We start from the raw sequence: 25,118 nt of genomic DNA, 5'->3' as shown, positions 1-25,118 counted from the left end.
AGATATGGGACCCAGGATGGACCGCTCGTCCAGAGTCAGGACCCTTGTGGAGGGGGTTTGGTCCGATCCGGTGGCCATGGATGACGTACTGGCTGTCCAGAGTTGGGACCCAGGATGGACCGCTCGTCCAGAGTCAGGACCCTTGTGGAGGGGGTTTGGTCCGATCCGATGGCCATGGATGACGTACTGGCTGTCCAGAGTCGGGACCCAGGATCGACCGCTCGTCCAGAGTCAGGACCCTTGTGGAGGGGGTTTGGTCCGATCCGATGTCCATGGATGATGTACTGGCTGTCCAGAGTCGGGACCCAGGATGGACCGCTCGTCCAGAGTCAGGACCCTTGTGGAGGGGGTTTGGTCCGATCCGATGGCCATGGATGACGTACTGGCTGTCCAGATATGGGACCCAGGATGAACCGCTCGTCCAGAGTCAGGACCCTTGTGGAGGGGGTTTGGTCCGATCCGATGGCCATGGATGACGTACTGGCTGTCCAGAGTTGGGACCCAGGATGGACCGCTCGTCCAGAGTCAGGACCCTTGTGGAGGGGGTTTGGTCCGATCCGGTGGCCATGGATGACGTACTGGCTGTCCAGAGTCGGGACCCAGGATGGACCGCTCGTCCAGAGTCAGGACCCTTGTGGAGGGGGTTTGGTCCGATCCGATGGCCATGGATGACGTACCGGCTGTCCAAAGTCTGGACCCAGGATGGACCGCTCGTCCAGAGTCAGGACCCTTGTGGAGGGGGTTTGGTCCAATCCGATGGCCATGGATGACGTACTGGCTGTCCAGAGTCGGGACCCAGGATGGACCGCTCGTCCAGAGTCAGGACCCTTGTGGAGGGGGTTTGGTCCGATCCGATGGCCATGGATGACGTACTGGCTGTCCAGAGTCGGGACCCAGGATCGACCGCTCGTCCAGAGTCAGGACCCTTGTGGAGGGGGTTTGGTCCGATCCGATGTCCATGGATGATGTACTGGCTGTCCAGAGTCGGGACCCAGGATGGACCGCTCGTCCAGAGTCAGGACCCTTGTGGAGGGGGTTTGGTCCGATCCGATGGCCATGGATGACGTACTGGCTGTCCAGATATGGGACCCAGGATGAACCGCTCGTCCAGAGTCAGGACCCTTGTGGAGGGGGTTTGGTCCGATCCGATGGCCATGGATGACGTACTGGCTGTCCAGAGTTGGGACCCAGGATGGACCGCTCGTCCAGAGTCAGGACCCTTGTGGAGGGGGTTTGGTCCGATCCGGTGGCCATGGATGACGTACTGGCTGTCCAGAGTCGGGACCCAGGATGGACCGCTCGTCCAGAGTCAGGACCCTTGTGGAGGGGGTTTGGTCCGATCCGATGGCCATGGATGACGTACCGGCTGTCCAAAGTCGGGACCCAGGATGGACCGCTCGTCCAGAGTCAGGACCCTTGTGGAGGGGGTTTGGTCCAATCCGATGGCCATGGATGACGTACTGGCTGTCCAGAGTCGGGACCCAGGATGGACCGCTCGTCCAAAGTCAGGACCTTTTTGGAGGGGGTCCGGTCCGATCCGATAGCCATGGAGGACGTACTGGCTGTCCAGAGTCGGGACCCAGGATGGACCGATTGCCTGTGTATCGGCTTGGGACATCCCTGCGCTGCTGATCCGCCTCTGCTTGGGATGGTTTCCTGCTGGCTCTGATGTGAATGGGACTCTCGCTGCCGTGTTGGATCCGCTTTGGACTGGACTCTCGCGGCTGTGCTAAATTCATTATGGATTGAACTTTCACAGTATCATGTTAGACCCGCTCGACATCCATTGCTTTCGTCCTCTCCAAGGTTCTCATAGTCATCATTGTCACCGACGTCCCACTGGGTGTGAGTTTTCCTTGCACTTATGTGGGCCTACCGAGGATGTCGTAGTGGTTTGTGTTGTGGTTTGTGCAGCCCTTTGAGACACTAGTGATTTAGGGCTATATAAGTAAACATTGATTGATTGAAGTCTTTCATATGCCATAATGGCAATTGAGTTCAGCTTGGGAACTGAGGAGACACATTTTTTAAGTTTTACAGGTGGAATTCTTTCCCATTCTTGCTTGATGTACAGCTTGAGTTGTTCAACAGTCCGGGGTCTCCGTTGTGCTATTTTAGGCTTCATAATGCGTCACACATTTTCAATGGGAGACAGGTCTGGACTACAGGCAGGCCAGTCTAGTACCCGCACTCTTTTACTATCTTGTTGATTGTATTGTACTGTATGTCCCGGCAAGAAATCTCCGTTCAAAGAACTCCGGCTTATTAGTGATTCCCAGAGCCCAAAAAAAGTCTGCGGGCTATAGAGCGTTTTCTATTGGGGCTCCAGGACTCAGTTAGAGATGCCACCTCACTAGAAGCATTTAAGTCCCATCTTAAAACTCATTTGTATATTTTAGCCTTTAAATAGACGCCCCTTTTAGACCAGCTGATCTTCCGTTTCGTTTCTGCTCTGCCCCCCTCTCCCTTGTGGAGGGGGAAGGGAGGCACAGGTTCGGTGGCCACGGATGAAGCACTGGCTGTCAAAATTCGGGACCCGGGGTGGACCGCTCACCTGAGCATCTGTTAGCGACGTCTCTGCGCTGCTGACTTGTCTTTGCTCTGGATGGTCTCTTGCTGACCCCACTATGGACTGGACTCTCACTATTATGTTAGATCCACTATGGACTGGACTCTCACAATATTATGTTAAATCCACTATGGACTGGATTTTACCACTATTATGTTAGATCCACTATGGACTGGACTCTCACAAATGAATTAGAATGACGGAACTCTCACTATTATGTTAGATCCACTATGGACTGGACTCTCACTATTATGTTAGATCCACTATGGACTGGACTCTCACTATTATGTTAGATCCACTATGGACTAGACTCTCACAATATTATGTTAAATCCACTATGGACTGGACTTTCACACTATTATATTAGATCCACTATGGACTGGACTCTCTCTATTATGTTAGATCCACTATGGACTGGACTCTCACTATTATGTTAGATCCACTATGGACTGGACTCTCACTATTATGTTAGATCCACTATGGACTGGACTCTCACAAATGAATTAGAATGACGGAACTCTCACTATTATGTTAGATCCACTATGGACTGGACTCTCACTATTATGTTAGATCCACTATGGACTGGACTTTCACTATTATGTTAGATCCACTATGGACTAGACTCTCACAATATTACGTTAAATCCACTATGGACTGGACTTTCACACTATTATGTTAGATCCACTATGGACTGGACTCTCACTATTATGTTAGATCCACTATGGAATGGATTCCCACTATTATGTTAGATCCACTATGGACTAAACTCTCACTATATTATGTTAGATCCACAATGGACTGGACTCTCACAATTGAATTAGAATGACTGAACTCTCACTATTATGTTGGATCCACTATGGACTGGACTCTCACTATTATGTTGGATCCACTATGGACTGGAATCTCACTATTATGTTAGATCCATTATGGACTGGACACTCACTATTATGTTAGATCCACTATGGACTGGACTCTCACTATTATGTTAGATCCACTATGGACTGGACTCTCACTATTATGTTAGATCCACTATGGACTGGACTCTCACTATTATGTTAGATCCACTATGGACTGGAATCTCACTATTATGTTAGATCCACTATGGACTGGACTCTCACTATTATGTTAGATCCACTAAGGACTGGACTCTCACTGTTATGTCAGACCCACTATGGACTGGATTCTCACTATTATGTTAGATCCACTATGGACTGGACTCTCACAAAGATGTTAGATCCACTATGGACTGGACTCTCACACTATTATGTTAGATCCACTATGGAATGGACTCTCACAATTATGTTAGATCCACTATGGACTGGACTCTCACTATTATGTTGGATCCACTATGGATTGCACTCTCACTATTATGTTAGATCCACTATGGACTATACTCTCGCTATTATGATAGATCCACTATGGACTGGACTGTCACAATATTATGCTAGACCCACTCGACGTCCCACATTTGCGGTCCTCTCCAAGGTTTCTCATTGTCCCATTGGATTGAGTTTTTCCTTGCCTTGATGTGGGAGCTGAACCGAGGATGTCGTTGTGGCTTTTGCAGCCCTTTGAGACACCCGTGATTTAGGGCTATATAAGTAAACTTTGATGGATTGATTGTCACACACACACTAGGTGTGGCGGAATTATTCTCTGCATTTGACCCATAACCCCTTGATCACTCCCTGGGAGGTGAGGGGAGCAGTGAGCAGCAGCGGTGGTCGCACCCGGGAATCATTTTGTAACACTTATAAAACCCAAAAGCCAAGATTTCAACCATTGAAGTACTTTCTATAGTTCAGGACTTACGGTCATTCAAAAACAGCACCGCACATCATAAAGGTGGCTACAGTTTTGATGTTAAAGGTCTAAAAAAAATTATGAGGAACGTCCAGCGGGCTTGATTGAAATTCTTAATGTGCAGCCCAGGTCTTGTTTAGGGGGAGAATTGGGATTCAGTCTTAAGAGTGGAGCCTTTTTTTTTGGCAGACCCCCCCGGACCTTGGCTCAAAGATCCTCAATCACCAAGCCTTTAACGCCCAACTGAGAAATCTTCTGCTTTTAAGCTGTGAGTGCCTTTGTCTGGTTGATTTTCTGGTTAATGTTTGTCCCCTTGCTGCTCTTTGCTGCATTTGGATATATGGACCCTTTAAATGTTTTATGTACACAGCTAAGGAGGAACTAATGACAAAATAAAATAACATTTCTCACCACCTCTTTGGCGAAAATGCTGAGCCAGGGAAATAACGATGCAATGTATATAGTGTGCAACAAAATACAAACCCCGTTTACATATGAGTTGGGAAATTGTGTACATGTAAATAAAAACGGAATACAATGATGTACTAATCATTTTCAACCCATATTCAGTTGAATATGCTACAAAGACAACATATTTGATGTTCAAACTGATAACAAATATTCATTAGCTTTAGAATTTGATGCCAGCAAGACGTGACAAAAAAGTTGCCAAAGGTGGTAATAAATACTGATAAAGTTGAGGAATGCTCATCAAACATTTATTTGGAACATCCCCCGGGTGTGCAAACTAATTGGGAACAGGTGGGTGGCTATGATTGGGTATAAAAACAGCTTCCCAAAATATGCTCAGTCTTTAACAAGAAAGGATGGGGCGAAGTACACCCCTTTGTCCACAACTGCGTGACCAAATAGTCAAACAGTTTAAAAACAACGTTTCTCAAAGTGCAATTGCAAGAAATTTAAGGATTTCAAAATCTACAATCTACAATATCATCAAAAGGTTCAGAGAATCTGGAGAAATCACTCCACGTAAGCGGCGTGGCCGGAAACCAACATTGAATGACTGTGACCTTTGATCCCTCTGATGGTACTGTATCAAAAACCCACATCAATCTCTAAAGGATATCACCACATGGGCTCAGGAACACTTCAAAAACCACTGTGACTAAATACAGTTTGTCGCTACATCTGTAAGTGAAAGTTAAAGCTCTACTATGCAAAGCGAAAGCCATTTATCAACAACCTCCAGAAACGTCTAAGATGGACTGATGCAAAGTGGAAAAGTGTTCTGTGGTCTGACGAGTCCACATTTCAAATTGTTTTTGGAAATATTCGACATTGTGTCATCCGGACCAAAGGGGAAGCGAACCATCCACTGTTATCGACGCAAAGTTCAAAAGCCAGCATCTGTGATGGTATGGGGGTGCATTAGTGCGTAAGGCATGGGTGACTTACATATCTGTGAAGGCACCTTTAATGCTGAAAGGAACATACAGGTTTTGGAACAAAATATGCTGCCATCCAAACGCTGTCTTTTTCATTGACGCCCCTGCTTATTTTAGCAAGACAATGCCAAGCCACATTCAGCACGTGTTACAACAGCGGGGCTTTTTAAAAAAAGAGTGCGGGTACTTTCCTGGCCCGACCTGTCTGCCATCGAAAATGTGTGGCGCATTATAAAGCGTAAAATACGACAGCGGAGACCCCGGACTGTTGAACGACTGAAGCTCTACATAAAACAAGAATGGGAAGTAATTCCACTTTCAAAGCTTCAACAATTAATTTCCTCAGATCCTAAAGTTTTTTGAGTGTTGTTAAAAGAAAAGGTGGTGTAACACAGTAGTGAACATGCCCTTTCCCAACTACTTTGGCATGTGTTGCAGCCATGAAATTCCAAGTTAATTATTATTTGCAAAAAAAAATAAAGTTAATGAGCTTGAACATCAAATATATTGTCTTTGTAGTACATTCAATTGAATATGGGTTGAAAAGGATTTGCAAATCTTTGTATTCCGTTTATATTTACATCAATTTCCCAACTCATATGGAAACGGGGTTTGTAGTTATAGCCGTATCGCCCAGCCCAATTGTAATGTGTTCAAGGGTTATTTATGTTGGCTCCAAAAGCATTCAAGCAAGACTTTACTCGAGAATTCTGAGAGAGTATTAATGAACGATGTGTGAGCGTGTGTGTGTGTGTGTGTGTGTGTGTGTGTGTGTGTGTGTGATGTGTGATGTGTGTCCGGAACCGTGTGAATCAGTCCGGAGGGTCTTTGTGGAATCGAAGTCAAACAGCAGAAGTGCATTACTTCCGCCAGCATTTAACAGTGGCCCAAAGTGGCAGCACATTATGTCCCGTGGATGCATATGGCTACGGTCGTACACACATTAGACTAAAAAAAGAAAATGAGGTAATTTCTATTGCCCGCAGAGAAAAAAAAAGGGGGGGGGGAGTGCATGGAATATGATGTACCACCTTGCTCTGTCATGCGCAAACATTACTTTTTAATAACCCCTCTAGCACAAGTAGTCATCGGAATTGACTGGTCCAGAATAAAACCGTGACAAAGACATTTATCATCTCTCCACTGATGGGATACATTAGTGCTTGCACATAACAAAACATTACGTTAAATACATTTAAATGTAAAATATGCAAACAGCAGTTTCCCATTCAATGCATCATAGTGACATGTACCCTGTTTTTCGGACTATAAGGCAAACTTAAAACCCTTTCATTTTTGCAGTAATCGACAGTGCGCCTTATAACCCGGAATATACGGAATAATTTTGGTTGTGTTTACTTTTAGAAAAATTGTATGTACAAACCCCGTTTCCATATGAGTTGGGAAATTGTTAGATGTAAATATAAACGGAATACAATGATTTGCAAAACATTTTCAACCCATATTCAGTTGAATATGCTACAAAGACAACATATTTGATGTTTAACTGATAAATATTTTTTTTTGCAAATAATCATTTACTTTAGATTTTGATGCCAGCAACAGGTGACAAAGAAGTTGGTAAAGGTGGCAAAAAATACTGATAAAGTTCAGGAATGCTCACCAAACACTTATTGGGAACATCCCACAGGTGTGCAGGCTAATTGGGTGCCATGATTGGGTATAAAAACAACTTCCCAAAAAATGCTCAGTCTTTCACAAAAAAAGATGGGGCGAGGTACACCCCTTTGTCCACAACTGCGCGAGCAAATAGTCAAACAGTTTAAGAAGAACGTTTCTCAAAGTGCAATTGCAAGAAATTTAGGGATTTCAACATCTACGGTCCATAATATCATCAAAAGGTTCAGAGAATCTGGAGAAATCACTCCACGTAAGCGGCATGGCCAGAAACCAACATTGAATGACCGTGACCTTCGATCCCTCAGACGGCACTGTATCAAAAACCCACATCGATCTCTAAAGGATATCACCACATGGGCTCAGGAACACTTCAGAAAACCACTGTCACTAAATACAGTTTGTCGCTACATCTGTAGGTGCAAGCTAAAGCTCTACTATGCAAAGTGAAAGCCATTTATCAACAACATCCAGAAACTCCGCCGGCTTATCTGGGCCCCAGATCATCTAAGATGGACTGATGCAAAGTGGAAAAGTGTTCTGTGGTCTGACGAGTCCACATTTCAAATTGTTTTTGGAAATAATTGACATTGTGTCACCCGGACCAAAGGGGAAGCGAACCATCCAGACTGTTATCGACGCAAAGTTCAAAAGCCAGCATCAGTGATGGTATGGGGGTACATTAGTGCTCAAGGCATGGGTAACTTACACATCTGTGAAGGCACCATTAATGCTGAAAGGTACATACAGGTTTTGGAACAACATATGCTGCCATCTAAGTGCCGTCTTTTTCATGGACGCCCCTGCTTATTTCAGCAAGATAATGCCAAGTCACATTTAGCACGTGTTATAGCAGCGTGGCTTCGTAAAAAAAGAGTGCGGGTACTTTCCTGGCCAGCCTGCAGTCCAGACCTGTCTCCCATCGAAAATGTGCGCCGCATTATGAATGAAGCGTAAAATACGACACCGGAGACCCCGGACTGTTGAACGACTGAAGCTCTACATAAAACAACAATGGGAAATAATTCCACTTTCAAAGCTTCAACAATTAGTTTCCTCAGTTCCCAAACTTTTATTAAGTGTTGTTAAAAGAAAAGGTGATGTAACAAAGTGGTGAACATGCCCTTTCCCAACTACTTTGGCACGTGTTAAAGCAATGAAATTCTAAGTTAATTATTATTTGCAAAAAAAACCAACAAAGTTTATGAGTTTGAACATCAAATATCTTGTCTTTGTAGTGCATTCAATTGAATATGGGTAAAAAAGGATTTCCAAACCATTGAATTCCTTTTTATATTTACATCTAACACAATTTCCCAACTCATATGGAAACAGGGTTAGTAAAACATGCAATTCACAAGACATACGAAACCAAAACGAGACATCCCTCACCGCGGTGTGATGTTAACGTGTTTTATAAACTGTTTAGTATTTCAACATGCCATCTGTATTTTCATCATGATGTCAAAAGGGAATAAGCAGTAGAAAATGGATGGATGGATGTATGTCATGGTTTCTAGATTATTATTTTCTAGCAGCGCCCTTGCCTCCACCCACATTTTGAGCAAAGAACCACCATCACATGTTATGTAGCCCACACAAGGAAGTGTTTTATATTTAGAAAAAAAATCATATTTTTGACTCCTTGAATGCGCATTAAAATCCGGTGCTCCTTTTGTATGAAAAAAGACCTGAATAGACCGGCTCATCGGCAGTGCGCTTTATAATCCGGTGCGCCCTATGGTCCGGAAAATACGGTGTATGGCGCTCACCACATCAATGATCTGCAGAAGCGTGAAGCCGAGCTCCACCAGGATGGCGGCCGAGTCGTTGACCACTGGCCTTTCCAGGCGGTTGTAGTTCGCCAGCAGCTCCTTGTAAAGTCTTCTCTGGTACTCGCCTTGCAGGGACCCTGGGGAACACCAAATAAGAACAAGGTCGAGTTCGTCTTACGCAGGCCTGGGCAATTATTTTGAAAAAAAAAAGTGTCTGGGGGCCAGATCATCAATTTTTAGGAAAACTAATACAAAACCTCACAATAAAGTCTGATTGAACGCTAAAAATGTTACGACAGACCGCCTTAAAAACAGAATGGAATTACATTTTTTTCTATGAACGATAAAACCCTGAATATTGAGAACATATGAAGAGTTCATACCCAAAAACCGATAAATGCCATTTTGATCAAGTTTAGCCCAGCCTCGGTAATATATAGTCCGCCACTTCTATTGTGGTATACCAAAATCAATTTGTTTGCAAATCCGGACAAGTGCCGCTTTTAACGTCATTTAGTTCAGCGATTTATTGCAACGGCCGATAAGCGCCATGAATCATCTACCACAAAAGCCGATATATATCTGTTTGCCCAACCAGCGCTGCAGTACGGGATCACGTGACAAACAAAATGGCAGCGCGCACGGACTCACTCAGTGTTGTTATCCACGCATGAGTAATTTGGAAGCTAGTGGTTTCTGCTACAGCAATGGAGGCCAGCGCTGAAATGGACGAGCCAGTAGTTTTATCGACACAAGGGCGTAAAAAAAAGCGCATGCCAGAGGGGTCTGCACGAACTTTGGCCAAAAAAGCTCGACACAGCGGCGACGGTAAACTCCAAACAATCGCATGTGCGCACAACAACAACGCTATGTGTGTCGCTTCTACCCTGTCTCCTGAGGATTTGGCGTATATGAGGGGACAGTTTTATTTGACTCAGGATAAAGTCAAACAGGATGCAACATTGCTGTCTTACATGGATATACAAACTTGTAATCGAAGACGGACAAAGGTGACAGATACAGACAAACAAAAACAGCGAGAGGTGTCTGTTAAATACTACCTCCTAAAAGCCAGCAAAGAACGGATCAGCGTGTGCAAGGCTTCTTTCTTGAGTATATTGTGTAAGTATCTAACTAAAGGAAACTGAGTACATGTTATGATTTACTCCCCCGCCCCCACCTTCTAAGCAGCATTTATTACACATAGAAATCAATAAGTTTAATACAATACAATATAAAATATAATACATTCAAAAACTGTATGAAGATGCACATAACACGCTTTCTTGTTTTACGAGGTGTAAACAAAGACAGAGTGTCACACGTTGCAAAGTACTGGCTGGAAAATGGTGTGGCGATGCCCGAGCAAAGAGGAGGTGCGAGAAATATGGAACAAAAGTTGGAGAAAAAGAGAGCCATCCAGGATCACATCCAAACATTTACGTGTCGGGCGAGTCACTATGCTCGACGTGGGGCACCAGGGCGGAAGTACCTCCCATCAGATCTCTGTGTCAAAAAAATGCATCAACTCTTTTTGGATCAGAATCACCAGCAGTGCTCGTATGCTCTTTACCACAGTGTGTTTTGCTATGACTTTGATTTAGGGTTCGGTCATCCTGCTAAAGATGTGTGTAGCGAGTGTGTGAAACTCAAACTCAGACTTAAGGACCCGGAGTTAACTGAAACAGAAAAACGTGAAGAGTTGATTGAATTTCTGCTGCGCCGTCGACGTGCCAGGAGTTTTTACGACATAATGAACAGCGTTGGTGACACATTTACAGTGTGTTTTGACATTATGGAGAACTTGGTTCTGCCCAAGACACCAATTGGACAAGCGTATTATTCGCGACAACTTTACATGTACGTGTTTGGTGTAGTTAGACATCGGGGACCTGGCATGTCACAGGGTAAAGATGACATAAACCTTTATGTTTGGATGGAGCATGAAAATGGCAAAGGTAGCAATATGGTTGCGTCAGCACTGAATCGTTACTTTTCTACTGTTGTTCACCAAGCAATCTCTCAGGTACAGCATTTGCGCCTATTTTCAGACTCGAGTTATGGCCAAAACAAAAACATTAGTGTCCTAACAATGCTGCTTTCTCTGAAGAAGAGACAGTTTCCTGACCTCACGATTGAATATACTTTTCCAGTTCGGGGTCACAGTTTCTTGCCTGCCGACAGGGCGTTTGGGCAGATTGAACTGGACATTCGGGAAAAAAGAATCTGTGCTCCTGCCGGAGGACTATATTGACATTCTTCAAAGGCACGGCAGAGTCCATTGCTACACACAGGATTGGCATTGCTTTAATTTTAAGGCCGCTGCAGGTAAACATTGTCAATATAAACGCTCCTTTAAGCTCAGTGAGGCCAAATCATTGCTCCTAAGCAATGACCACCCGGACCAAGTCGGCATCAAGCAGACATACAACGGGGAGTACTGCTTCCATTCCCTGTTGAAACGAGGCAAAAAATGGGAGCAGTTCACGCCAGCAGAAGCTTCTCCTGTGAACACTGTTAAGCCAGCGAAAAAAACTGATGTGTTGAAGTTATTATTTGATGTTGGCGCTAGCACGCGTGTCCGTGAGTTTTACACCGCTGCGTTAAACGATGTTGTCGAGCATGGAGCTAATGTCGATAGCGATGATGAGTGATCTGTTATCTGCACAGGAGTGTTTTTGATAGGCAAACCAGGTTGAGCATTTGTGGTTGTTTTATTAATAAAACATTGTCTTCATTGCAACACTGTTTGTTTTGTTTTTTCATTTTGTGCTGAAAAGCACAAGGTAAATATGTGAGGTCACAGTTCCAAAAAAGCATGTCCGGTTAGCAAGTACGAAAAAACAATGTTCGCAGGGACAGCTAGATTTATACGTACCAAGGGATCGAAACTGTTAAATAATGAAGTAAAGAAATGTGAACAGTTGTTACGATGAAATGTGGCTTTCGATAAATTTCACGTTCTGTTTTTCTCTCTATCTTTATCTTGAATATTATGCGAAATAACGACCGCAAAGAAAACGATTTTGGAGATATCTGTTTTTGCGACATATCATAATTTGGATACATCTGCTTTTGACGTAAAACCACATCAAACACTCTTACTTGAAAGCCATTCATTACATCAGCATTTCTTAAAAGTTTAGGCTTTCATGACTTGCTTATGTTGATATTAAATAAACCATGGTACGCTTGTACATGTGCCGGCAACACCAGCAGGCAGAAAATCGTTGATATACAGAATCAGTCAAAATGGATTTATCTACTTTTGCATATGAACTCTTCATATGAACGTCACACCCCCTCTCAATCGACGTGTTTTACAATCAAGCCAAATGCAACAAAAATGCAACAAACACAGCGAAATATGAACGTTAAGGGTAAAAAAACCAAAAACATCTACAATCTGATATATGTGATGTATCACTAAGCTTTAGAACTTTCTTGTAAAAATCTCCTTCCACGTCAGTCCCTGACAACCACAATTCAGGCTCTGGAAACACTCTGTGGAAACGCTCCCCGCCCACACTGCTTGGTGCCTCGCCTGAATTGCTGTAACGTAGATTACCATAGTAACTAATACAGTTAGTATACGGGTATTAGTATAGTACCGGGATACCAATGAATCATATTCAGTACCATACCGCCTCTGAAAAGTACCGGTCCGCCACACCCTAAGATTTAAAAAGAAAAATAAGCCAATAATGGAATTTTTTTGTATAGTCCCCTTTATTTAGAAAAGTATCGAAATAATATTGGCATCAGGACAATGTTACTCACTAAAATATCATGCATAAAGCGCAGATTCCAACCATTGAAAGACTTACAGTAGTATGGTTGGAGACTTTCGGTCATTAGAAAACATCACTGCACATCATAATGGCAGTTACACTTTCCATCTTAAAGATCTAAAAAAAATGTTTGGGAATGTCCGGCGGGCCAGATTGAAAAGCTTAACGGGCTGCATGTGGCCCCCGGGCCTTAATTTGCCCAGGTCTGGTTTTACGGTATTGAACCATGCATTCATCATGTACAGCCGGGGTCACCAACCTTTTTGAAACCAAGAGCTACTTCTTGGGTACTGATCAATGCGAAGGGCTACCAGTTTGATACACACTTAAATAAATGACCAGAAATAGCCAATTTTCTCAATTTACCTATAATAAATAAATCTCTATATATAAAAAAAAATGAGTATTTCTGTCTGTCATTCCGTCGTACATTTTTTTTCCTTTTACGGAAGGTTTTTTGTAGAGAAAAATGATGAAAAAACCACTTAATTGAGCGGTTTAAAAGAGGAGAAAACACGAAAAAAAATAAAATTAAATTTTGAAACATAGTTTATCTTCAATTTCGACTCTTTTAAATTCAAAATTCAACCGAAAAAAATTAAGACTAAAACTAGCTAATTTGAATCTTTTTGAAAAAATTATAAAAAGAATTTATGGAACATCATTAGTAATTTTTCATGATTAAAATTAATTTTAGAATGTTGATGACATGTTTTAAATAGGGTAAAATCCAATCGGCACTTTGTTAGAATATATAACAAATTGGACCAAGCTATATTTCTAACAAAGACAAATCATTTATTCTTGTAGATTTTTCAGAACAAAAATTTCAAAAGAAATTCAAAAGACTTTGGAATAAGATTTAAATTTGATTCTGTGGATTTTCTAGATTTGCCAGAATATTTGTATTTTATTTTATTCATAATAAGTTTGAAGAAATATTTCACAAATATTCTTCGTCGAAAAAACATAAGCTAAAATTAATAATTAAATTAAAATGTATTTATTATTCTTTACAATAAAAAGAAAACAAGTGAAGACCAAGTCTTTCAAATATTTTCTTGGATTTTCAAATTCTATTTGAGTTTTGTCTCTCTTAGAAATAAAAATGTCGAGCAAAGCGAGACCAGCTTGCTAGTAAATAAATACAATTAAAAAAATAGAGGCAGCTCACTGGTAAGTGCTGCTATTTGAGCTATTTTTAGAACAGGCCAGCGGGCGACTCATCTGGTCCTTACGGGCTACCTGGTGCCGGCGGGCACCGCGTTGGTGACCCCTAATGTACAGTATTCGATGGTTTAACACTGGGGTTATGTTTCAAAAAATACCCGCTTTAAGGGATTTTTGTTTTTTTAAAATGTTTTTTCATTTATAGGATGTTTTTGTTTCTAATTTACTGTGCATGATGTTTCATTTGCAGGTTGTTTTTTTCATTTACAGCACCGTCTGTTTTTTTTTTGTTTCTTATATATGTTTTAAGGTTGTAAAACGCATAACTAAATACTTTATACACTTTTCTCAGAAAGGCATTAACATTTTCTCACATTTTCCTGTTTATAACACTCTCAAAGTTCAAACCTTCGCGGATTAAAAAAACAAGTACAGTACACTACTGTATAAAAGAATGAAACCAAAGATCAAAACCTGTTTTTTAGGGCTCTAGGAATTTTTTAACCTATAAAAAAGCATTTCTTTTTGGGCCTTAAATCCTGCGCTTTTGGCTTCGTCCTATACTTGCCAACCTTGAGACCTCCGAATTCGGGAAGGGGGGAGGGGGGGGTTGTGTATATATTTAAATATTTTATAATATACATACATACATACATACATACATAAATATATGTATATATATATATATATATATATATATATATATATATACATATATATATACATATATATACATACATATATATATATATATATATATATATATATATATATATATATATATATATATATATATATATATATATATATATATATCTTCTTTGTTCTTCTGCTTCGTCTCTGTTATGTTTCTGGACATTACTATTTGCCGTAGTTTTGAAGCAATGTATAATGGGAATCCGGATGTTGTGTGTCAGTGTATTAACGTGCCGGCTGGAATAAACACACGCTGAGAAATAGGTCCGTGTCTGCCTAGTTTATGGGTTATAGATAAACCTATGGATAACAGAGATATATATAATAGTCTGCTTTTCAGGTGAGAGAGGACGCTATATTGTTGTCCGGGTGGAAATCGGGAGAATGGTTGCCCCGGGAGATTTTCGGGAGGGGCACTGAAATTCGGGAGTCTCCCGGAAAAATCGGGAGGGTTGGCAAGTATGCTTCGTCCTGCATTATAAAGGTGCGAGAGGGCAATCGTTTCCAAAATAAGTCCGTCTCATCCATAGTAAAAACTTGGACAGGATTATGTATATCCCCCAACCACAGTATACATTCTGTACTGTACAGGGACAGATGGCATGAAGAAGATTGATTGACAATGGTCTACAGTACCTTGGCGAATCAGGACGCAGAACACAGTGCGCGTTCATATGCTATAAAAAAAAGCATGCGACAGTGTAAAAAAATTACACACATAAAAAAATCTGTGTAACAGTGAGACCGTGTAAAGTGAACCGTGTGGAAAACTGTACACCTTTGCCCTCCGCTTACACCCAAAAATACCTTAAAATAGGTATATTCTCACTAATAACAAGTGTACTACTATATGAGTACGTATTTTCTATTGTTTCATTGAAAATAAAATAGCAATGTCCATTTTGTAACGCCGGTTTGGTATCGTGGTTCCGGGTTCGATTCCCTCGAGGATGCGTCAAACGAAGAACACAACAAAGGTAAGATCTAACAAATGTATTAACAAAAAGTGAGCTCTGAACAAAAACACTGGAGCTAATAAAAAGGGAAACATAAGACGCTATCGTAAAAGCTAGGCAATATAAAGAACTAAGACTTGGCACAATGGCACAAAAAGTAAAAACAAAAATGATTAGCATGTGAGCTAAAGATGACAATAAGGTGGCTTAGCTAATGAGCTAGCGAGAAAAACATACCTGACGTTACTTGTTGCATGTGAGCAAATTAGACTCCCAGAAAGAATAAACTGAAGAGGCTGGCTTATAAAGGGTGGGTGATTACAAGAACAGGTGTGCGAGAACCGAGACTAGCAGGTGGAAATAATAAGTGACCATGGAAACGTACAAAACAGGAAGTAAACGGGTCAGAACGGAGAATGAAAACACAGATGGAAAAATAAACAACAACATGTGAAGAAGATCAGAGTAACGGATCGTAACACGTTTGGCTGTCATCTGTTTTAATATGAGACACAATTGTGTCAAAGTCATGATTTTTTTTTTACATACTTGAAATAAGAAATGATTACTTTAAAAAAGTAGTTTTATACTTGTGAGTGTTGATGACACAGCTTTGCAACACTTGATATTCTAGTTTCAAGCATGTTTTACTCAACATGGGTCATCAAATCTCAGCAAAAAGCTGTAATATCTCACTGAGATCCTTTAGGACCAAAACACTTAAAACAAGTATAACACTTGAACATAAAATCTTATGTATGGCCGCCCAAGTCCCAGAAATTTTCTAAATACTTACCCAGGTTCGAGTCCCACAAGTTCCGCCGCCGGTCGGGATGCCCAACTTGTCCAAAACGCGCCCCGCAAAGTCCCACGGGAAGGCGGGGAGAAAAGTCGGTAAAATGTTCAAAAATCCCACCCGTAAAACTCAAACTCGAACCCGGCTGGGACTCGAACCTGGGTAGGCATTTAGAAAATTTGGGGGAATTTTGCAGACTTTTCCAACTTTTATCCCCCCTCCGCGTGGGACTCGGCTTGGTGTGTTATGGGCATTTTGGGCATCCCGGGACTTGCGCCGCAAGCGGTGGGACTTGTGGGACTTGAACCTGGGTAGGTATTTTGAACATTTTTGGGGACTTTTGCCGACTTTTCTCACTTTTCTCTCCCACTTCCCGTGGGACTTCGCCTGGTGCGTTTTGGACATTTTTTGTATCCCGGTACTTGTGCAGCCAGCGGCAGGACTAGTGGGACTGCAACCCGGGGAGGTATTTTGGACACAATTGGGACTTTTGACCATTTTGGCCGCCTTTTCCCCTCTTCTTCCCCGCCTTCCTGTGCACCATTGCTGCGTGTGTTTTGGACATTTGGAGAAAAATAGTTTCAAGCATGTTTTACTCAATATAGTCTTATGATCCGCCGCCCGGACCATATGTTATTTTGATTTTTGAGTCCTTTTGTGTTTTCTGTTTGATTTTGGACTCTTCCGATCCCTAGTTTTGCTCTTCCTTGTTTGTTCCGTTACCATGGTTTCATATTTTGTTCCACCTGCTACTTGTTTTTGACACGCACCTGATTTCTGATTGCTGCCATCATTTAAGCCTGCCTTCTACCTCAGTTCATTCTTGATCCTTTGTTTGCGGTAAGCAATTTTCACGTGGGTATCCTTCTATGTCCAGTTCTTGTGCTAAGTTTCATCTTCCCGTGCGCTCGGCACGCTACTCTTGGACTTTTTGACTCAGTGCTAAGTACTAGCTTAGCTTCCCGTGCGTAGGCACGCGTTTTCTTTTGCCAGTGTTATTTTATTTTTGTATATTAAATCAAGCTCTTACCTGCTATTCCTGTCCCGTCTGGTCCTCTTGCATCTTGGGGCGTTCAACACGCGCATCACTATGCGCCACCCTCGTGACATATAGGTAATCAAATCTCAGCAACAAGCTGTAATATCTTACTGAGATAATTTAGGACCAAAATCCTTAAAACAAGTAAAAGACTCTAACATAAAATCTGCTTAGTGAGAAGAATAATCTAATCAGACAGAAAATAAGCAAATATCACCCTTATTTGAGATATTTAATCTTACTTAGATTTCAGTTTTTGCAGTGATATATCCCTATATTTTATCCGACAAAGATATGAGCAGTCCATAGGTTTTTGTATTGTCTATTTTAACAGGGAATGACAACATTAAATTAAATAAAAGCTTATCGGCAGTGCGCCTTATAATCCGGGGCGCCCTATGTATTACAGGATCATTATGCCTCAAACTAATAAACGAAAAATATATTTGCCTCATTTTTCTCTTTCCGTGCAACATTGGAGATTAAACATTTCCCCGGGTTCTCTAATGGCTGTGGAAAATGTCAGAACAATTTCTCTCAGCAAGTTATATATCTGTGCACTTTTTCACAATGCAATTCAACTTCTGTTCCACCAAATTATGAGAAGTTTTTTCTGCGTTTTGTCACGGTTTGAACTGCGGTCCTAACAAAAATGAGGGAACGAATACGGAACTGAAATCTCACCCTCTGCCCGCCTCATGAAATTGTGTTTGGGAGGAAGAAAATAATCAAACGTCTGAAGAAACCGTATGTGGCTCACACCAGGGTGAAAGGGTTGCAACCGTCTGTTATTTTCTTCCTAATCATCTCCATAATGAAGCTGATAGAAGAAGCAAGCTGAGACCGAGAGGAGGCTCATCAAGCAGACTCCAAGAGCGAGGAGATTTGTGGTTATTTTGCTTTGTTTATTTAAAGAGTTTGATGGTCTCCAGATAAACATTCCTTAAAGCAGTGTTTTTCAACCACTGTGCCGTGAGATATTATGCAACTTCACCTAGTTGGTCCCAAAAATATTTTTTTCAACTCAATAATTATACTCTGCAAATAATGTGCCTGTGCTGTGTAAAACCCAGCAGGGTAACCACGTGATACTCCATGTCAGTAGGTGGCAGCAAGTAGTTAAATGCTTTGAAAAAGTTGAAATGTGTCGAATGAGACGAGGATGGTTTGTTGTGATCACAATATGCAGGTAAAAACATATATAATGAAGCATAGAAATGGCTTTGCAAAACACAAGTAAAACTGAACTGGCTACCAAGTAAACAGAAACAGAGGGCTGGACGACAGCAAAAACTTACGGCGTCCACAAGGTACATCCGTACATAACATGACAATTAACAATCTCCACACAAAGAAGGATAGCAACAACTTAAATAGCCTTGCATGCTAACACAAAGCAGGTGCGGGGAATAGCGCTCAAAGGACACCAACAAAACAAGAAGGGCCACCAAAATAACAGGGCAAGACAAAAACTAATGCACTACATAGGAAAACGCCCACAAACTCAAAATAAGGCACGAAGACGTGGTGGAGTTAAATTTTTTAACGTTTTCTGCTTGAAAAAACACTGCCTTAGAGCAAAATGCATTGGTAAGTGAGGTGAATTATACCATGTACCACACACATATATGATTGTGCGCTAGCATGTGTTTGTATTTGGTCACAGAATACTTTAGAGGATCACTCTACGAAGGAAATTTGCCCTTAGATAACTTCAATGGTACACATGTCCATCAAAAGCTATCTGGAGAGTGGCGGCTCCTGCGCCCATGGCACCTGGAATCCATGTTTGGATTTTAGGAGTGATGATAAAAACATTAGCAACATCTGGTCGGAAGCCCTCACAGGTAGGAGTAGAGGATAAAGGTCGGCGGTCACCCTGCTCAAACCTATCACAGGAAATTGGTTGATCGGCCAAACCACAAGCTGGTTAAAATTACGAAGGGTCTTTGCTGTCAAAATGCTGTCAATTAGAGTGGGGTTTAACACAGTAGTTTCATTCATTCCAAGACAGCAGTCCTAACCACTGAGCTATCCTTGGTCTTGCAAAGAGTAGATTTCTATCCATACACAAAGGTTATATATGCCCCCTGGCTCATTAAATTGTGATGAGGTTTAACAAAATACTGCCAAACAGAGCGGTGTATGAACCAGGTACCTTTCGTTCTAATGCAACAGTCCTAACCACTGTGTTATAAGCAGTCTTATGCAAACTTGATTTTGGTCCATAGACGAATGTAATCAAGAACTCCTGGTTCAGTAAAATATGATGAGTTTGAACTAAATACTCTCAGCTAGAGCTGGGTTTGAACCCAGTATGACTGTGTACAATTAAAATAAAATACGTTAATTGTAATTGGATACAAAAAAGTCTATTATATAATCATTCTAACATTACATGGGAGAGGTGACAGTCAGAATATATGTCACCTTGAAATTTCCAGCCAGTTTCGAGTCAACAGCCATAAACCCTGGTCTAGCTTGGGTCTTGTGAAGAAAGGATTGTGTTCCATACACAAATAAAATTTAGGACTCCTGGCTCAGTAAAGTATGATAGAGGTGGAAGAAATTACTGTTAAAATCATGTTTTAACAAGATCCAGGATAGCTCAACAGTTAAGACTGCTTCCTTTCATGCAATACTCTGGGTTCAAATCCATAACTTGGAAGGTCTGGTCTATAGTTTTTCCTCGATCATAGTTCACTGATTAAATTTGTATATGAGCGAAAACCTAACTTTATTGGGACCCAGGATAGCTCAATGGTCAACACTGTGGGCTCCTAATACAGGGGTACTGAGTTCAAACCCGATACATGGAATCAGTAATTTGGCTGTATGGCGTCAAAACGACATACAGTGTGGGGTGTTTCTTTTCCCCACACAGAATAATGTTATGTGCTAAAGTCTGATGAGGTTTAACAAAATACTGCCAAACAGGTACCTTTTATTCTAATGCAACAGTCTTAACCGCTGGGCTATCAACAGTCTTGTGAAACTTTGATTTTGGTCAATACACAAATGTAAACGAGAACTCTAGGCTTAGTAAAGTATGATGAGGTTGAACTAAATACTGTCAACTAGAGCTGGGTTTGAACCCAATATGACTGGGTACAATTAAAATAAAATAGGGTGATTGTAATTGGATAAAAAAAGTTTATTAAATAAGTGTTTTAACATTGCATGGGTGAAGTGACACAGTCACAATATATATATCAACTTGAATGCTCCAGCCGGTTTTGTAAATTACATGTCAATCTAAACAGGATTAGAAACCACCACCCGTATACCTGAGACAACAGTCTTAAACATTGGGCGATAGTAGGTCTTGGGAAGAGCAGATTGTGTTCCATACACAAATGAAATCGAGGACTCCTGGCTCAATAAAGTATGAAAAGGCAGAAAAAATGCTGTTAACCAGAGTGGGGTTTGATACCATCCATCCATCCATTTCTACTGCTTATTCCCTTTCGGGGTCGCTGGCACCTATCCCAGCTACAATCAGACGGAAGGCAGAGTTCACCCTGGACAAGTCTTCCAGTACCTTTCATTCCAAGTCAGCAGTCTTAACCCCTGGTCAATCCTGGAGTTTGTGGAGTATTGATTGTGTTCCATACACAAATGTAAACAAGGACTTCTTGCTTAGTAAAGTATGATGAGGAAGAACAAAATACCATGAACCAGAGTAGGGTTTGAACACAGTAACTTTCAGTCCAAATCGGCAGTCATAACCCCTGGTCTATCCTGGATCTTAAGGATAAAAGATTGTGTTCCATACATAAATATAATCAAGCAATCCTGGCTCAGTAAAGGATAATGAGGTAGAGCAGCATATTATCAACAATAGTCAGGTTTGAACAGAGTACCTTTCAATCCAAGTTAACAGTCTTAACCCCTGGTCTATCCTGGGTCTTGACATTCTTAGATTGTGGTTCATACACAAATGGAATCAAGGACTCCTGGCTCAGTAAAGTATGATGAGGTGGAACAGAAGGATGTCAATTAGAGTGGGGTTTGAACACAGTACCTCTCATTCCAAGACAGCAGTCCTAACCACTGAGCTATCCTTGATCTTGTAATAAATAGATTTCTATCCATACAAATGTTATCTATGCCCCCTGGCTCACTAAAGTCTGATGAGGTTTAACAAAATACTGCCAAACAGAGGGGTGTACGAACCAGGTACCATTTGTTCTAATGCAACAGTCTTAATCACTGGGCTATCAACAGTCTTGTGCGCGCTTGATTTTGGTCCAAACACGAATATAATCGAGAACTCCTGGCTCAGTAAACTTTGATGAGGTTTAACTAAATACTGTCAAGTAGAGCTGGGTCTGAACCCAGTATGGTTGGGTACAATTAAAATAAAATAGGTTAGTTGTAACTGGATGCAAAGAAACACATTTAATAATCATTCTAACATTACATGTGAGAGGAGACACAGTCAGAATATATGTCAACTCGAGATCTCCAGCCAGTTTTGAAAATTACACACCAACCTAACCGGGATTTCAACACAGCACATTTCAACCTGAGTCAACAGCCTTAAACCCCTTGTCTGTCCTGGACTTGTGATTAAAGGATTGTGTTCCATACACAAATATAATTAAGGACTCCTGGCTCAGTAAAGTATAGTAGAGGTGGACGAAATTACTGTCAAAATCAATTATTAACAAGTCCCAGCATAGCTCAGCGGTTGAGACTGCTGCCATTCATGCAATACTCTGGGTTCAAATCCACAACTTGGATGATTGTCTTTGATTTTTCTTCGATCATAGTTCACTGATTAGATTTGTATATGAGCGAAAACCAAATGTCATTGGGACCCAGGATAGCTCAATGGTCAACACTGTGGGCTCCTGATACAGGGGAACTGAATTCAAATCCCATACATGGAATCAGTAATTTGGCTATATTGCGTCAAAACGACATACAGTGTGGGGTGTATCTACTCCCCCACACAGAGTAATGTTATGTGCTAGTTGTTTGAGTAACATATAGTTGAAAAAATAAGTCAACACTAAAGATAATAATAATTAAAATAAATTGTCAAATAGTCAATAATGACACCTCAGGGGTTACCTGTGAGTGTGTGTGAGAATGATTGAGTGTGTGTGTATGAGTGTGTGCAAGTGAGTGTAATTCCTGAGGTGGGTGGGAATAGGAGCATAAAGTTAATAGTAAAGAGCGTTGACCAATGAGCTCTCCTGGGTACAATTAAAATAAAAGAGGTTAATTGTAATTGGATGAAAAAAAAATGTTTTTAAATTATCTTTTTAACATTACATTAAAGAAGTGACACAGTCACAATATATGTCACCTTGAGGTAGCCAACCGAATTTGTAAATAACATGTCAACACAGCCAGGTTTCGAACCCAGCATCCATCAATCAGACACAACAGTCTTAACCACTGGGCTATGCCAGATCCAGGGAAGAAGAGATTGTGTTCCATACACAAATGTAATCGAGGACTCCTGGCTCAGTAAAGTATGATAAGGTAGAAAAATCACTGTTGACCAGAGTGGGGTTTGAACTTAGTACCATTTATTCCAAGTCAGCAGTCTTAACCCCTGGTCCATTCTGAATCTTGTGAAGGTATGATTGTGTTCCATACACAAATGTAAACCACTATTCCTGGCTCAGTAAAGTTTGATGAGGTAAAACAAAATACCATCAACCAGAGTGGGAATTGAACCCAGTACCTTTGATTCTAAGTCAACAGTCTTAACCCCTAGTCTATCCAGGATCTTAAGAAATCGATATTGTGTTTCATACACAAATATAATCGAGGACTCCTGGCTCAGTAAAGTATAATGAGATAGACCAATATACTATCAACAATAGTGGGGTTTGAACTCACTATCTTTCATTGCAAGTCAGCAATCTCAACCCCTGGTCTATCCTGGGTCTTGTGATGCTGAGATTGTGGTTCTTACACAAATGGAATCAAGGACTCCTGGCTCAGTAAAATATGATGAGGTGGAAAATAATTCTGTCAATTACAGAGGGGTTTGAACACAGTACCTCTCATTCAAAGACAGCAGTCCTAACCACTGAGCTGGTCTTGTAAAGGATTGATTTCTATCCATACACAAATGTTATCTATGCCCCCTGGCTCACTAAAGTCTGATGAGGTTTAACAAAATAATGCTAAACTGGTACCTTTTGTTCTAATGCAACAGTCTTAACCGCTGGGCTATCAACAGTCTTGCGAAACTTGGATTTTGGTCAATACACAAATGTAAACGAGAACTCTTGGCTTAGTAAAGTATGATGAGGTTGAACTAAATACTGTCAACTAGAGCTGGGTTTGAACCTAATATGACTGGGTACAATTAAAATAAAATAGGTTAATTGTAATAGAAAATGGATGGATGGATGTAATTGGATTTAAAAAAAGGTTTTTAAATTACCAATATATGTCACCTTGAAGCAGCCAGCCATTTTTGGAAATTATGTATCAATCCAACCAGAATTCGAATACAGCACCCTTTAACCTGAGAAAACAGTCTTAACCACAGGGCTATGCCGGATCTAGGGAAGAATAGATTGTGTTCCATACACAAATGTAATCGAGGACTCTTGGCTCAGTAAAGTATGATGAGGTTGAACTACATACTGTCAAATAGAGCTGGGTTTGAACCCAATATGGCTGGGTACAATTAAAATAAAATAGGGTAATTGTAATCGGATAAAAACAAGTTTATCAAATAAGTGTTTTAACATTGCATGGGTGAAGTGACACAGTCACTGTATATATATATATATATATATATATATATATATATATATATATATATATATATATCACCTTAAAAAAGCTCCAGCTGGTTTTGTAAATATATGTCAACCTAAACAGGATTCTAACCCAGCACCCTTAAACCTGACACACTGGGCTATGCTGGGCTTGGGAAACGCAGATTGTCTTCCATACAAAAATGAAATCGAGGACTCCTGGCTCAATAAAGTATGATAAGGCAGAAATAATGCTGTTATCCCAAGTTCGGTTTAAAACCAGTACCTTTCATTCCAAGTCAGCAGCCTTAACCCCTGGTCTATCCTGGGTTTTGTGGAGCAATAATTGTGTTCCATACACAAATGTGAACGAGGACTTCTGGCTTAGTAAAGTATGATGAGGAAAAACAAAATAACATGAACTAGAGTAGGATTTGAAACCTGTACCTTTCATCTGAGTCAGTAGTCTTAACCCCTGGTCTATCCTGGGTCTCATGGAGCATCGATTGTGGTTCATACGCAAATGTAATTAAGGACTTCTGGCTCAGTAAAGTATGATGAGGTAGACCAACATACTATCAACAATAGTCGGGTTTGAACTCAGTATCTTTCATTCTGAGTCAGCAGTCTTAAACCCCGGTCTATCCTGGGTCTTGTGGAGCTAGATTGTGGTTCATACACAAATGTAAACAAGGACTTCTGGCTTAGTAAACTATGATGAGGAAGAACAAAATACAATGAAACA

General features: G+C 41.1%; 2 protein-coding genes across 3 annotated transcripts in view; one reads left to right on the top strand and one right to left on the bottom strand.

Moving 5' to 3' along the window:
- LOC133552815 (neuronal acetylcholine receptor subunit alpha-7-like) overlaps positions 1-25,118 on the bottom strand; it is a 122,128-nt gene that overhangs the window by 67,457 nt on the left and 29,553 nt on the right. For both annotated transcript variants that reach the window (XM_061900318.1, XM_061900319.1), the window contains one exon: positions 9,189-9,328. In XM_061900318.1, the coding sequence (XP_061756302.1) occupies positions 9,189-9,328 (140 nt within the window). The remainder of the gene's footprint in view (positions 1-9,188; positions 9,329-25,118) is intronic.
- On the top strand, positions 9,638-12,312 carry LOC133552343 (uncharacterized). Its single transcript, XM_061899566.1, has 2 exons — positions 9,638-10,313; positions 10,490-12,312. The coding sequence occupies exons 1-2, from the start codon at positions 9,899-9,901 to the stop codon at positions 11,443-11,445; spliced, it is 1,371 nt and encodes a 456-aa protein (XP_061755550.1). The 5' UTR covers positions 9,638-9,898; the 3' UTR covers positions 11,446-12,312.

Source organism: Nerophis ophidion, linkage group LG05, assembly GCF_033978795.1.
Source record: "Nerophis ophidion isolate RoL-2023_Sa linkage group LG05, RoL_Noph_v1.0, whole genome shotgun sequence".
NCBI classification, from domain to species: Eukaryota; Metazoa; Chordata; class Actinopteri; order Syngnathiformes; family Syngnathidae; genus Nerophis; species Nerophis ophidion.
The sequence above is the reverse complement of the archived record's forward strand: the minus strand, read 5'-3'. Positions and strand labels throughout refer to the sequence as shown.